Source organism: Balaenoptera ricei, chromosome 2 (assembly GCF_028023285.1).
Source record: "Balaenoptera ricei isolate mBalRic1 chromosome 2, mBalRic1.hap2, whole genome shotgun sequence".
Lineage (NCBI taxonomy): Eukaryota > Metazoa > Chordata > Mammalia > Artiodactyla > Balaenopteridae > Balaenoptera > Balaenoptera ricei.
Genome location: NC_082640.1, coordinates 166,541,924 through 166,557,387, shown reverse-complemented (window position 1 = coordinate 166,557,387; position 15,464 = coordinate 166,541,924). Strand labels below are relative to the sequence as shown.

Below are 15,464 nucleotides of genomic sequence, written 5' to 3'. Positions count from 1 at the left end.
GAATGAGTCAATGAATTGTTTGAGAAAAGTCTACAGAGTCAGAGCAGTTTTGGTTGGGATCCCAGCACTGCCATTTACTAGCTGTCTGGCCTTGAGCGAGTTACTTCACCTCTCTTTACTCAGCTTTGTCATCTCAAAAATGAAATTTTTTGATTAATACTAAGAGTACCTACCTCAGAAGGATGGTGGGAGGAACAAAGAAGATGATCTGTGAGATGACGAAGGTGAGCCTGCACATATGTAGTCCTTGGGTCCAGGGCAAGGAGGTAGGAGATAGGTCTGTGGGCACCACTGTTAGAAAGCAAGAGCCACTGCAGCTGCTCCCCTTCCCTGTGCCTTTGCTTCCCTGACCAGCCATGGGGAAGAATGGTTGGTGACCCCAGGAGAGTCTGCAAAGCACCAGACTTTGTTTTCTGGGCCCCTGTCCCTTTGCACATTCTCCTTCTTGATTGACAAAAATATGCAGAGCTTACTTTTTGAATCATGCTCTGCAGTCTACAGAGCACTCTCACCCACATTATCTCGCTTAATAATTATTCAGAATTGTAAAATTGTCTGTGGTTTCAGGAAATTCCTGCCCTTGTTATGGAATGCCTGGTACTTGCCCCTCTCCTGCTGATAGAGTTATCACCAAGGACACTTGTTTCTGTATTTACTGAGTTGTTTAGCAGCATTTTCATTTTTTCCACCCAAGCCTGAGATTCAAAGAATCTCATAGAGAAAAGCCACATTTCCAACCTTTTTCTAAGCAGCTAGCTATAGAGTGGCCTGCTTGGTCCAGGACCTCTGGCTCCTACACGCCCTTGTATTGAGGGACAGAGCATGGCAGCTCTCCCTAACTTGGGCTCCCTTCTCTTTTCTGTCCATTTGGAGTCACAGGGTCCTAGGGCTTGGCTGGAGCATCATACTGTTAAAATATATATAACAAAAAATTTATCATTTAACCTTTTTTAAGTGTATTATTCTGTGGAATTAGGTACATTCACATTGTTGTGCAATCATCACCACCATCCATCTCCAGAACTCTTTTCATCTTTCAAAACTGAAACTCAGTACCCATTAAATAATAACTCCCTTTCTCCCCACCCCGACTCCAGCCCCTGGCAACCACCATTCTACTTTCTGTTGCTATGAATCCGACTACTCTAGGTACCTCATATAAGTGGAATAGTACAATATTTGTCCTTTTGTGACAGGCTTATTTCACTTAGCACATGTCCTCAAGGTTCATCCATGTTATAGGATGTGTCAGAATTTCCTTCCTATTTAAGGCTGAATAATATTCCATTATATGTATATACCACATTTTGTTTATCCATTCATCTGTTGATGGATACTTTAGTTGTTTCATTGTCTTTTGTCTCAACTAGTACAGTAGCTTCCTAATTGTTCTCTTTGCTTCCATTCTTTCCTCTTCCAATCTGTTCTCCACTCAGCTTCTAAAGAGACAAATTGAATTTTGGTACTCTTCTTTAAATCCTTCATTGGCTTTTCATTGTGCTTAGAATGAAATCTAAACACCCAAATCTGGCTCACAAGACCCCATATCTACATAGTTCATAACGTGAACTACCTTTGCAACCTTATCCCATGCCCCATCCTCCTTGCTCCCTCTATGCTCAGTTCAAGTTTTTTCTTTTTTTTTTTTTTCTTCTTGTTAATTTTTTCCCATCTCAGACTCTTTGTGTCTTTGGTCTTTTCTACCATGAATACACTCTACTTCTTGTCATGGTCTGGGTCTTGTCATCCTTCAGGTAGTAGTTAAATGTAACCTCTTCAGAGAGAGCTCCTATCACCCTATATATTATAGGATCCCTTGTTATTCCTTGTCTGAACCCTTTATCGATTTGCAGGATTCTTATTTGTTTATAGTTGACTTGTCCTGTCCCTGTTTTCCCCTCTTGGATAGAAACCCCTTGAAGGCAGGGTCTGTATCTATCTATTTTGTATCCTGACTATCTAGCAGGTCTCTACTAACAATTTGTTGGATGAATTAATACATATCCTATTTTTATTTATTTATTTATTTGAAACATTTATTTTACATTTTTATTTGTTTAATTTATCCTTGTTGCACCAGGTCTTAGTTGCGGCATGTGTGCTCCTTAGTTGGAGCATGTGGGATCTAGTTCCCTGATCAGGGATCGAACCCAAGTCCGCTGTGTTGGAGGGTGAATTCTTAACCACTGTACCACCAGGGAAGTCCCTACATATCCTATTTTTAGAAAGAGTTTGGAGATTCCACAATTGGTTCTACTTTTACTTTCCTTCCTTTGTGCTCACTCTTCCTTCATCCCACCTCTAACACCTTCCAAAATGCTAACATCCCTAATTGAAGAGTCATTGGCATGATATCATCATTCCTTCTCCAGAAAACTGGTTGAATGTTTGTTGGCCTCCTGATTTTCAAAGGAAAGGCACCCAAAATTGTTGTTTAACATTTTGCACTGAAAATGATCACCTTTTCAGCCTTACTCCATGTCTCTGGAAAGGCAAGCTAATTTTGCAGTGGCCTAAGTAAGCAAGGCAGACAAAGAAATTAAACTTTCTAGAGAGAGAAATCCATGTAATATGTTCCAAAGTGCTACATGTAAAGCTTAGTGGTATTTTGCTACTGTATTGTTTTTTAATTTACTCCATACTATGGGCAATAGTTGATTTTTGTTGAAATTCAGTCTCTTATCCATATTTGGAAATTATCTAAAGAAGGCTATGCCCAGGCCCTTGAGATTCTGAGCTCTAGAATTAATTCTCCCATTTTTAAACTGTAGCGCTGGCACAGCCTGGGTGGATCCTCTGCCCAGTATGTGACAGGCTGAAATTAAGGGTTGGTCACTGTGTTCTCACCTGGAACTCAGGATCTCCTCTAAGCTTATGCCTTTTTTTTTTTTTTTTGGTCTGTGTTGGGTCTTCGTTTCTGTGCGAGGGCTTTCTCTAGTTGTGGCGAGCGGGAGCCACTTTTCATCATGGTGCGCGGGCCTCTCACTGTCGCGGCCTCTCTTGTTGTGGAGCACAGGCTCCAGACGCACAGGCTCAGTAGTTGTGGCTCACGGGCCCAGTTGCTCCGCGGCATATGGGATCCTCCCAGACCAGGGCTCGAACCCGTGTCCCCTGCATTGGCAGGCAGATTCTCAACCACTGCGCCACCAGGGAAGCCCTAAGCTTATGCCTTTTGTTGGGAGAATTCAATTCATTGTGGTTGTAGGATTGTTGTCTCCTTTATCTTTCTGGCTTTCAGTTGGGTACCACTCTCAGCTCCTAGAGGCTGCCCTCAGATCCTTGCCCTGTGGCCTCCATCTCAGCAGTGGAGAACCTTCCTTTCACACTTTGAATCTCTCTGACTTCCTCTTCTGCTACCAGCCAGAGAAAACTCTCTCCTTTTAAAGGGCTCGTTGATTAGCTTAAGCTTGCATGGATAGTCACCCTATCTTAAGGTCAATTGATTAGTAACCTTAATTGTATCTGCAAAATCCTTTTTGCCATGTACTATGACATAATCACAGTAGTAACACCAGGGTGTGGAGATTATGGGAGTCATCATAGAATTCTGCTTGCCACAATTTCTCTCTCTTATTTTATTAGAATTGCATTTGCCTGTAAGTATCAGAAAACTTGAATATAATAACTTAAACCAAAAAATTTTTTTTCACGTAACAATAAATATAGAGATGAGTGACTATTGATACTGGTTTAGTGGCTCAGTGACATCAGGATCAATGACTCTGTGATTCTCTTAGCCTTTCCTTGTGGTTATAGTAGCTCCAGCCAGCCATCATGACTGTATTCAAGGCAGGAAAAAAGAGAACATGAGTAGGATTAGGACAGCATGAGTAATATCTGTTATCTTCATTGGGAATGCAAAACAGAGCAAAGATAAAAAACACTTCTCAGAGCTTTATTTCTGACCATACTACCATTTATGTCTCATTGGCCAGAACTTAGCCAAGTGGCCACCCATAGGTTCAAGGGAGGCTGGGAAAGCAGGAATAGGAATTACTGTGATTGGCTCAACCAGTAATGACCTATCCTCCAGTGCTGGATGATAAGAGGAAATGGATGTTGATGATGTAGCTAACATATCTGTTATACCTGTTTTCTGGAAGGTAGAATGTGGTATAGTGGAAAAAATGCAGAATTTAGAGTCAAGAGACTTGTAATCCTGTCCCACCTCTGTCATGGTTAGCTGTGTGACCTTAGACTAGTCAAGCAACCTCTATGAGCCAGTTCCCTTATCTATCAAGTGAGAGAAATTTCTGCTTTACTTATCTCAGTGTTATTATAAAAATGGATTGAAATTATCTATGAGTTTCTTTGCATTCTGGAAATATATACTAATTGTGGTTTTTGGTAAGTATTTGGTATAAAAAAAGAATGTATTTCATGGATTCTAAGAAATATATGTATATATACAATTTTTAATATTTTTTTTAAAATTTATTTATTTATTTTATTTTATTTTTTGGCTGTGTTGGGTCTTCGTTTCTGTGCGAGGGCTTTCTCTAGTTGTGGCAAGCGGGGGCCACTCTTCATCACGGTGCGCGGGCCTCTCACTATCGCGGCCTCTCTTGTTGCGGAGCACAAGCTCCAGACGCGCAGGCTCAGTAGTTGTGGCTCACGGGCCCAGTTGCTCCGCGGCATGTGGGATCTTCCCAGACCAGGGCTCGAACCTGTGTCCCCTGCATTGGCAGGCAAACTCTCAACCACTGCGCCACCAAGGAAGCCCCCAATTTTTAATATTTTATAATCTCTGAAATTAGATGCAGTTTACAATCTATGACAGCTTCAAAGAAATATAATACCAATATTTTGTTAAGCTTCTTGGAAAGTTTTAGGGTTATGCTTAGGAAATATGGCCATTGGGACCCACAAGACTCCTATAGACTCCTAGGAAACTGACAGTCTCATGATAGAACATCTAAAATATAGATGAAAGGAAATTATCCACACCAACTTCCTACTTTCATACAGGGAGATATTAGTATCTCTATTCCAGATGTAAAACCAAAGTAAGCTGAGATGAGTTTACAAGATGGAGTAAGCCATCTTCTAAGAGTTCAAGGTACTAGAAAGTATTCCACAAACTTTAAAGCTTGACCTCCTACCAGGGTTATTCACTGAATGTGACATACTGTTCAGCTACCTAGGGATGTCATTCCGGGTCACTGCCTCAGGAATGCACCAAGATCAGAGGCAACCTGTTTTGCAAGTCAAGTGTGACATAGATCCTTGACTCTGAATGTGGAGCCATGAAGTTGTGGATAGCACAGCCATCAGGATTGTTTATTTTGAAGAAAAATCACACGATAGAATATTTATAATTATAACCTTGGGATATATATACATGTATGCATGTACACATATATGTATGTATAGGTGTATGTATTTGTATATATGTTTTTGTGTATACACACACACACACAAATAATATGACTTTAGATGGGGCAAAAACAGACATCTGGGGATGGGGGATTATGGTGTATATGATTGAAAGAGAGAAATACGGGTGAGTGAGTCTATGGAGAGTCATAGATACATACTGACTATAGTTGAAATATGACATATGTTCCTTTTGGAGTTCTTTCTCCTATATACGTGACTTGAGACGGGGGTATTCATTCTGTTCACCAATTTCCAATGGAAGAAGAGGGATCAGTCTCTTTTTATTTTTTATTTTTTTATTTTTATTTTTTTATTTATTTATGGCTGTGTTGGGTCTTCGTTTCTGTGCGAGGGCTTTCTCTAGTTGTGGCAAGCGGGAGCCACTCTTCATCGCGGTGAGCGGGCTTCTCACTATCGCGGCCTCTCTTGTTGTGGAGCACAGCCTCCAGACGTGCAGGCTCAGTAATTGTGGCTCACGGGCCCAGTTGCTCCGCGGCATGTGGGATCTTCCCAGACCAGGGCTCGAACCCGTGTCCCCTGCATTGGCAGGCAGACTCTCAACCACTGCGCCACCAGGGAAGCCCCTCTTTTTATTTTTAAAAAATTAAATATTTAAATGAAAGAAAAAATGGTGACAAGATAGGAAGAACAAACAACCAGGGCCATTCTATTTTTCCCTTTTAAGAACATCAAGGCACCTGTTAATTAAAGTGTGTGTGTGTGTGTGTGTGTGTGTGTGTGTGTGTGTGTGTTCTCCAGTGAACTCTGTTCAGGTTCTGTTAACATGAGCTCTGTTCTCTCACGAAGGAAAAGAATTTTAAAGAAGAAGGAAAAGAAGCAGTGTTCCAAGTCCTTAATCTGATTTGGGTCTTTGTCACAGGGTAATCAGGCCTTCCAGGCTTCTGCTTATTCTGAGAATTTATGAAGCAAGCAACATTGTTACTTTAACTTCCTGACTAAACTTTTGTGATTTCTGTAGCCCACTGTGACAGAGGCTGCAGAGTGTAAAACCATGCTTGATATTATTTGGTATGACTGTACTGAGCACAGTTCTGAGTGCTTAGTAGATGCTCAGTGTAAGTTTGTTGAATGTCTTATTTTAGAAGACAGTTCTAAAGAAATACAAAGAATTCACACAGTCTTATTTTTTCCCATTCTTCCTTTCTTCCCGGTTTTCCTTTTGACCTTTAGTTGCCTTTCCTTGATCAGGAAAAATTTGAGGCTTTACTTTGGAGTTTGGAATTGGCACCAGGATCTAGTTTAAGATGTATTTGCATAAACCCCTGATAGCTGGCTGGATAGCATTTGCCAGTAACCTCAAAACCCAACAAGTGGATGCAGAGATTTTTAAAGTAACTGTCTGGTTGAATACATATGACAAAGAGATATAGAAGGAAGATCACTAAATTCTCAGATTTAAATAACCTCTAACCAAGCAAGAATTATTTTATGATGTTATATAGCATAGCTAACCTAACAAAATAGAACATTGTCCCAGCTCTGAAGGGATGGATTTAATCCATATGGCTATATGAAACCCTCCTTTCCTTCTCATATGATTTATAAAAGCTCTGTAAAACTTCTTATTAATATTTCCAGGACATCAGTATAAAATCACCCTAATTTAGATGATCTAGTCTCTTTTTCTTTTTTTAAAAATGAACACAAGTCAGTAAGGAATGTTTCAGGGGAGGACTTTCAATTCTTGCCGTAACTGGTTAACAAACGGCTCCTTCTGCAGTAAACAACCACAAAACCAGGCAAAATGTATCAGGTAACTGTTTTCAGGTATTGGTCAACAGAAAGCACAATATTTCCATCCTGAGCGAAGGAAAACTCATGAGGTGAGCCCGATGGTCACCTTGGCTGTCTTCCAGGGGAGAGTTTCCTGACTGCAGTATAGTATGCTTAGAGGTTCGGCTGAGCATAGCAGTTTTGCTGAACTAAGGAAACACAGATCTGAGTTTGGGGCAATTGAAGCAGCTAGAATCCACAGGGCAGTGCACTAGAGAGGAGAGGGTTGCATAGGGCAGCGGGGGAACAGGACTCTCTGGGTGTACCCAGGGAGTCCTTGGCTAGGCTAGAGTGCACATGAACAGATTGAAACTATATGAGATTTACCAAAAATGGCGGCTCCAGGGTTGAGAACTGGACAAAGATACTAAAGGTCAAGCAGCTGATACTGAGGGACGCTGGTGGTCCAGCCCAGAAACAGTGGAAAAACCTTTTTAACACCTTAATAATATCCCAAGCATCCAGAAGAGACACAGAAAATCTGTGTCTTAGGGGCAAACGTCTATGCTTTCAAGCAGGGTTGGTAAATTTTTTTTTTTTTTTTAAATAAAGGGCTAGATGGTAATCATTTTAAGCCCTGTGAGCCATTCAATATTTCTCACAACTACTCAACTCTGCTATTGTAGAGCAAAAGCATCCAAAGACAACATGTAAATGAATGAGCATGGTTTTATTCCAATGTCACTTTTTTTTTAACAAAAAAAGTCAGAGGGCCAGACTTGGTTCATTGCTATAGTTTGCCAACACTTGCCCTAGAGTAAGGCCTACTTTAAAATCTACCCTAACAAAGCTTAGAGCCAAGTGCTGTCAAGAAAAATTGCAAGGGAAATTGAGTTTGGAAGTTGAGTCCTGCGGTAGTTAGAGGAGGTTGGGGAACATCTTTGACTTTATAAAGATTCATCCAACAAAGTGGAAGACCAAGATTATGCAAGCCTATGCAAGATCAAGGTGAGCAGACAGTTTGACTTCTGGCAAAAACCAACTCTGCAGAGGAAGATCAAATCTAGAATGTCTTCATGTATCCTCAACAATTGTTAGGTATGCAGAGAAACAGGAAAATATTACCCATAGTAAAAAAAACAAAAAACAAAACTCAATAGAAACTAATCCCCAAATGGTCCAGATGTTGGATTTGGCAGACAAAGCTTTTAAAGAAACTATTATAAATATGTTCAAAGAACTAAAGGAAAATATTGTCAGAATGAGTGAATATAAAGGCATCTCAGCAGAGAAATAGAAACTATAAAAGAATCTAATGAATATCTTAGCATGAAAAAGTTGAATAATTGAGATGAAAAATTCACAGGATGAGCTTAAGAGGAGAACGAAGATGACAGAAGATAGAATCAATGAACTTGAAGACAGATCAATAGGAGAAGAGATAGAGAAAAACATATTTTAAGAAATAGTGGCTGAATTTTCCCAAATTTAATGAAAATATTGACAAACAAATTCAAGATATTACACAGACTTCAAGTAGGATGAGTTATAAGAAAACCACATCTAGACATACCATAGTTAATTGCTAAAAACCAAAGATAAAATCTTGAAAAACAGAGAGAAAAGATATAACAGCGAAATAAGAATTACAACCAACTCCTCACCAGAAACAATAGGGACAAAAAGACAAGATACTGAAGAAAAAAAAAAGTCAACCTCAAATTCTATGTCTAATGCAAAATATTCTACAAAAACAAGGATTAAATAAAGAGTAACTCTTTTAGAGCAATGCTGTCCAATAGAAATATAGTACAAGCCACATATGTATTGTTTTAAATTTTCTAATGGCCCCATTGAAAAATTTTAGAAGAAACAGGTAAAATTAATTTTAACAATATATTTTATTTTACCCAGTATATACAAATATTACCATTTTAACATGTAATCAGTATAAAAATTATTAGATATTTTACACATTTTTATGCTTTTTGAAATCTGGTGTGTATTTTACAATTAAAGAACAACTCAGTTTGGACTAACCACATTTCAATAGTTACCTGTGTCTAGTGGCTGCTGTTGGAATTGAATAGCACAGTTTTAGATCAAAGAGAAAGGGGAATGGACAAGTTGCCCTGTATCCAGGTTGTTTCCCAGGCTATCTTATACATAGTATTTGTTTATTTTTTATTTTTTAAAAAATTTATTTATTTTGTTTATTTATTTTTGGCTGCGTTGGGTCTTCGTTGCTGCCCGTGGGCTTTCTCTAGTTGCAGCGAGTGGGGGCTACTCTTTGTTGTGGTGTGCGGGCTTCTCATTGCAGTGGCTTCTCCTGTTGCAGAGCACTGGCTCTAGGCATGTGGGCTTCAGTAGTTGTGGCACACGGGCTCTAGAGCACAGGCTCAGTAGTTGTGGCGCAAGGGCTTAGTTGCTCCGCGGCATGTGGGATCTTCCTAGACCAGGGCTCAAACCTGTGTCCCTTGCATTGGCAAGCGGATTCTTAACCACTGCGCCACCAGGAAAGTCCTACATAGTGTTTAAATTAACCTTTCTAAAACATTTGCCAGCTCAGAAGACCTGAAGAAGCTACCTACTATGTGGTAAAACAAGTTAATTTGTCCATTCTTTCATTCATTCATTCAGCTATTTACTGAATAAACATTTACTAAATGCCAGACCCTAGTCAAAGAGTTGGAGATATCCACAAGAACAAAATCCAGTCCCTTTCCTCAGGGAGCTCACAGACTAATTGACGTGATAGCCATACTAGCAAACAGGTTCATTATCATTTGGTAAATGAGTGTAGGTAAGATACTACCAGCATACAGAAGACATGGGGGATAAGGAACAAGTGGGATTAGTGGGAGTCAAGGAAGGGTACCGTGTATCAGAGTTCTTTATTGCAAACAACAAAAACTGACTCTGGCTAACATAGGAGGAAAGGAGCCACTGAGGACTTTTAAAGCAGAGCTGTGGCATGGGCATTTTCAGGTTTTAAGCAGACCACGCTGGCATAATAGTTTGGATAATAGGTTAGAGGGGATAATGCAGAAGGCAGGGAGAGAGGTAATAGACTAGTAATTGTCTGAATGAGAGACATTGAGGGGCTGAACCAAGGCAATGGCTGTGGGAATGGAAAGGGTAGTTTCAAGAGTTCCAGCTCATTCCAAAATTGAGAACTGTCACTGTCCCAACCCTTCCTTTTCCAGTGCACTCAACTCACTCCCACCCTCTTCAGATAAACAGAGCGTAACTCACTGTGAACTAGACATGCCATTTCTGCTTCTTCTTCCTCGAATGCCTTTGCCCCTCTGCTCATTTTCTCAGAGCCCTCCCTTCCCATTTAAGATGCAGCTCATGACCACCTACTGCTCAAGCCCTCAGTAGTCTCTTAACACCCTAACTCTCTATAAGGTTGCTGTCATTGTTTTGATGGCTAACTTGTCACAATAGGTTAAAGAGCTTATTGTGTTATTATGTCACTGTCATACCTCCCTGCATTCTACTGTAAGCTACTAGAGGCTAGTGATGCCGTCTCGGTCTTCCTTGTACTGTCAGGCCCTAGAATGGGTCCAGCACAGAGTACCCAGTACATGTTCCTGATGATGCTGGCCCCTGGCTCTGTGCGACACATTAGGGTCCTGTTGTGGCTGATAGCTTCCATCACCAAATTCCTGCTCAGTACAGTCTGAGGAATGTTCACCTCCCATAAGCACATCTCTTGGGTCACTGTCTGCTCGTAGACTTTCACCAACTTCCCATTTCCCACTGAACTCTTCTCCTCAGCTGTTAAGGTCCATCAGTCCATTCTCCCCACATTTCCCCAGTAGATACCTCAGCAGTTATCAGACTGACCTCTTTACTGGTCCAAAAACAAGTCCCGTGAAGGTCTGGTTCTTAATTGTCACTTAGACTAACACCTGTCCCAAGGATGTCCTTACTCTTCCCTTCCAGTGGTTCAGAACCAAGGATGTCCTTCAAATCCAAAAACCTGCTTGGTCCCTTATGGTTCCAGCCCTTGCAGATCTATGACCAAACTGTCACGGCTTTTCTGGTGTGTCTTCCAGCAGGCAGTGATTCCCAGATTTGTTGTGTCTGCTATTCTGAGCATCTTCATCTCCACAGCTAGATTGCGAGCTGCTTGATCGCTCAATATCCCAAGGGTGCCAGATACGTTTCTGGACACCTAGGGCATATTAGAAGATTGGCATAAGGCAGAACTATTTCTCGGACTCCCATCTCATCAGTCAACTGCATTCTCCACCTCCCCATTTTAGCGTGTAAGGGAAGCTGAGGAAGAAGCTTCTCTCTGGAATGGCAGCCCAGAGACTTTAGTGAGATTTTTAGTGTCTCTTGGTCAACACTCGTGCTGATAGTGAGTCACTGCTCGTTTGTGGTGATTCTAAGCCTCACTTTATGATTCATGTTCTAAAAACGGGGTGAGGTTTTTACAGAGAAACCAATTCCAGTGTGAACGTAGCCTCACAACGATCAGGTTCCTCTGAGGGCTTCCAGCTGCCTGCCCAGCGCTGCTCAAGGTCAGGCATCTCAGGGTTCACTGGATATAGCTGTTTCATGGCAAATACCTAGAATCCATTTCACGGGGTTATGATAGGGGGTTCCCGGTGATAAATTTGTTCCCCCAGCCTTTCTTGAGACTTTTCATGGTCTGTAACCAGCCATGTCTGGATCTGGGATGGACAAGTTGAGGAAGGGTAGCTAAATCTTGGGGGCTCTTCTTTTGTTCATACTTCTGAGTAGTAGTCTTGGTTCCTCAGCCAGAAAGTGCTTGCATCTATAAAGAGGAAGTTGAGTGCTTGACTCCGCTTAGCATCTGGGAGAACTGCTCTAAAAAGCACTGAAAAGGGAAATCACTAAAATCAGAATGTGTAAGTGACAGAAATGGGGTGGTTTTGTGAAATTTGTGTTCTGGTCCCAAGACTTCGACTAGCAAGCAGTGTACCTTTGCGTGAGTCATTTACCTACAGTAGCGACGGCCATAGCTGACATTTATAAAGAGCTTGGATTGGGGCCTGGCACACAGTAAGCCCTCTGTAAGCTCACCTGCTATGATCATCATCATTGTTACATAAGGTTTTTCAGTCCCAGTACTAAGCACTTGGTGTATGTTATCTTATTTAATCCTTAAAATTATGACATGAGTTTTGCTGCAGAGGTGTGAGCTGAGGCTTAAAGACCGTACAGTACTCAAATCCAGGCAGTGGAACTCCCGAGCCCATTTCAGTCTCTGTTGTTACTATGCCTGATTTCCTTAGGCCTCGTTTTTTCTTTTTCTTTTTTTTTTCCCATCTGTAAAACTTGAGAGCTGGACTACTGGTCTTTAAAATCTAGGAGCTCTAAAATTTCTAGATATTTTCTCCATTATTTTCACCCTTTTCCTTCTCTCCTTCCCCTTCCCCTCATCCACCCACACTCATCCGTGAATTTCGCTGGATTCATCATCATGGGATGGGCAGGATGTTTTCCCCATTGAGCTATATGATACTGCAAATGTCAGCACGTGGACTTGTAGTATTGTGGCTTTGTAGTGGTTGTTGGACCTGGTTTGCACGCTGCTGTTGTTGGGAGAGGGGGAATCTGACTCTTCAATTTTACTGTCTTATCTCGGCCTGCAGCCGTTGCCACACTGAGTGATGCTAACATTTGATGGGCTTGAGAAAGGCTTAATGGGAGAAGCCTACTGGAATCAGCTCTTTGGGTCCGTGGGCCCTGCCTTGTTCTCTGGTGAGATCTGGTTTGGAGCAGTCACTCTCCAGGCTGTTAGCACATGTCTGGTCCTGTGATTGGTAAGGATATTAGGAGAGGAACTTGGAAGAGAGGTTTCTGGACTTTCCATTCTGCGCACAGCTTGGATTCCTGATTGGCAGATTTCCAGTGAGGAGTTTCACCGATCATTTCATTATGGTTCCATTGTCATTAATGTCTGTAAAGTACTTTAGTTGGTGGTAGTCTATATATATTCTCTAGTATTTTTCTTTGTGGCTATGACCCAAAGATTAGAGTGTTTCGGCATCAGAAGACCTGGGCTCAAGTGTTGCATCTATTACGTCCTAGCTTGGTGCATCTAACACACCTGCTTGTTATGACCTGTACTTGATCATTTTTTTGGTGGTCTCTTACTATGGAATAAAAAGAGTCCATTTGTCACTATCCTAGGATGTGTGAATTCTTCCACTTAGAAACTTGGGAGAAACATCTTAGAATCTTAGGGCACCAAACAAAGGCTTCGAAACAGCAAAAGTGTTGGATAAGTCACTTAACTTCTCTCAGCCCAGATTTCTTCCTCTGTGAAAGAATTATAATAATACTTGCCCAACTACAATGGCTATTCAATCAAAGTATGGTATGAAAATAGGTTTCTGAAAATTATAGATTCTGTAGGAAACATTACTTATTTTTAGGAAGTATCATGCAACAAAACTAATTGTTTTTTAAGTACCAAAAAAGCAAAAGCTATTAAATGTTTCTATTCTCATTATCGTTAGCATAGATTATTTACTGCAGATAATAACCTATAGTAAAATTCCAATGTTTTCTTTTTATTGTGCACCAGCTAGAAGGCTATAAGTTAAATTATTCTAGACTAAAGTGAATATTGTGAGTATTCAGTTAATAAGAACTGATACTGTTCAAGGTGGATAGTAGCTTTTATGTGGAAACATTAATTTTGCATTGATTCAGATTTTACTAATTCATAATAAGATCAAGAGTTAGGTTCCAGTTGTAAAAAGACATTAACTGTACAAGCAATATTATGAGTCTATTAAGTATCCTTACATGGAACATAATTGCAATGTGAGTAAAGGCTAGACTTTTACATACTAATTCAAACTGTCCTAGAGTGAAAGTGTTTCTTTAACTCACATTTTCCACTAAAGTAAATATGCCCTACCCCCTTACTCCAAATGAATAAGATGACTCCATTTCTGTTTTTCTTGACTGGTAAATCATGCTTGGAGATACCATCTGGAGATGGTTGGGTTTCTGCCAAAGATTTAAATCAGGCTTGCAAAGAGCTACCTGCCTAAGGCAAGAAACCACACTGATTTAATAGGAAAGAACATGCTTTTATTTTGCCATCTGGTAAAGGAAAGTGAAAGCACTTTGAAAAATTTTAATATTTGTTCTACAATGATGGCCTTATAGATAAAAGTATTTCCAAAATACAGTAATTGGGAAAATTGGAGAATCTAATTGCTAAAATCTGCGTGATTATTTATGTCTGATATGAAGGCACATACAGAGATCTTGATGCTAAAAGCAGATATTTCTGTAAGAGAAGTGAAGGCAAGACAGGGATAGAGAAAGGTAAATAGGTTGGAAACGACCCAGACCTCCTTGTGGGCAGTGTGGAAAGCTCAAGACCTGTGTGGATTGGTTATAATGTGATGGTTATCCCTTTTAATTTTTATTTTTTAAACAGATTTCCACTTGGCAGATTAACCAAAGGCAAGAGAGGCTAATCTGTCTACGTTCTGAGTGCCACTCTCCGCAAGACCCCCATAACAGACCCCAGGCCCAAGTCCACTGTGCTACCAGACCCCCACCCCACCCCAGGCATTGCTCTGGGGTCTGCCTGAGGCCAGCAGTGTGAAGATGACCAGCACCTTCCTAGCATGACGACCTTGGACCATGTGATCGCTACCCACCAGTCGGAGTGGGTCTCCTTCAATGAGGAGCCACCCTTTTCTGTCCCTTCTGAGGGTAAGAACTTCCATCGCCTAAGTGAAAAGATTAACAGAGAACCACACCTGCTTGGTATGGCTTCTATTTGATCATTCTTTTGGGGGGATCTTGATATGGAAAACAGAGCCAGTTTGTCACTTTCTTCAGGTCCAGATTCTTCCACTTAGAAGCCTGGAGGAAGCATCTTAGGACCTAGGGCCCCAAACAAGGACCTGGAAACACCAAAAGTATTGGCTGCTTTCTTCCAATGAACATTAACTTCCTATTTCCAAAGTATTTTATGCTCGGTCTTTTTGGTTATTATTCCCAACAGCAATTCGGATTGTCTCAATTTTTAAAGCATAATTGTCAAGAGTGACAGGTGCTGGAGCCAGATCCCTTGGGCTCAAATCCTGGCTCCATTATGGATGAGTGATGTGTCCTTGGGTGGATAATTGATTTAACCTCCCTGGGTGGTTGTTCATCTGTGCAGTACAGGTAATCACAGTACCTACCTCAGGGTGGTTGTGAGGATTAAATGAATTAACATGTGAAGTGCTTACAGCAGTGACTGGCACATGGAAAGAGCTAATGATTGTCACTCGTGATCATGATGAAGGTGGCTAGATTGACTTCTGGGGAACGGTGCTCAGGGATGAAGGTCAAGG

The 15,464-nt window shown here is 40.9% G+C and overlaps 1 protein-coding gene across 1 annotated transcript in view; it reads left to right on the top strand.

The window, feature by feature from the left end:
- The window catches only part of LOC132360185 (stonin-2-like), a 237,367-nt gene that overhangs the window by 19,553 nt on the left and 202,350 nt on the right, over positions 1 to 15,464 (top strand). The window contains exon 2 of the mRNA XM_059915241.1: positions 14,555 to 14,835. Coding sequence (XP_059771224.1) covers positions 14,748 to 14,835 — 88 coding nt within the window. The 5' untranslated portion in view covers positions 14,555 to 14,747. The remainder of the gene's footprint in view (positions 1 to 14,554; positions 14,836 to 15,464) is intronic.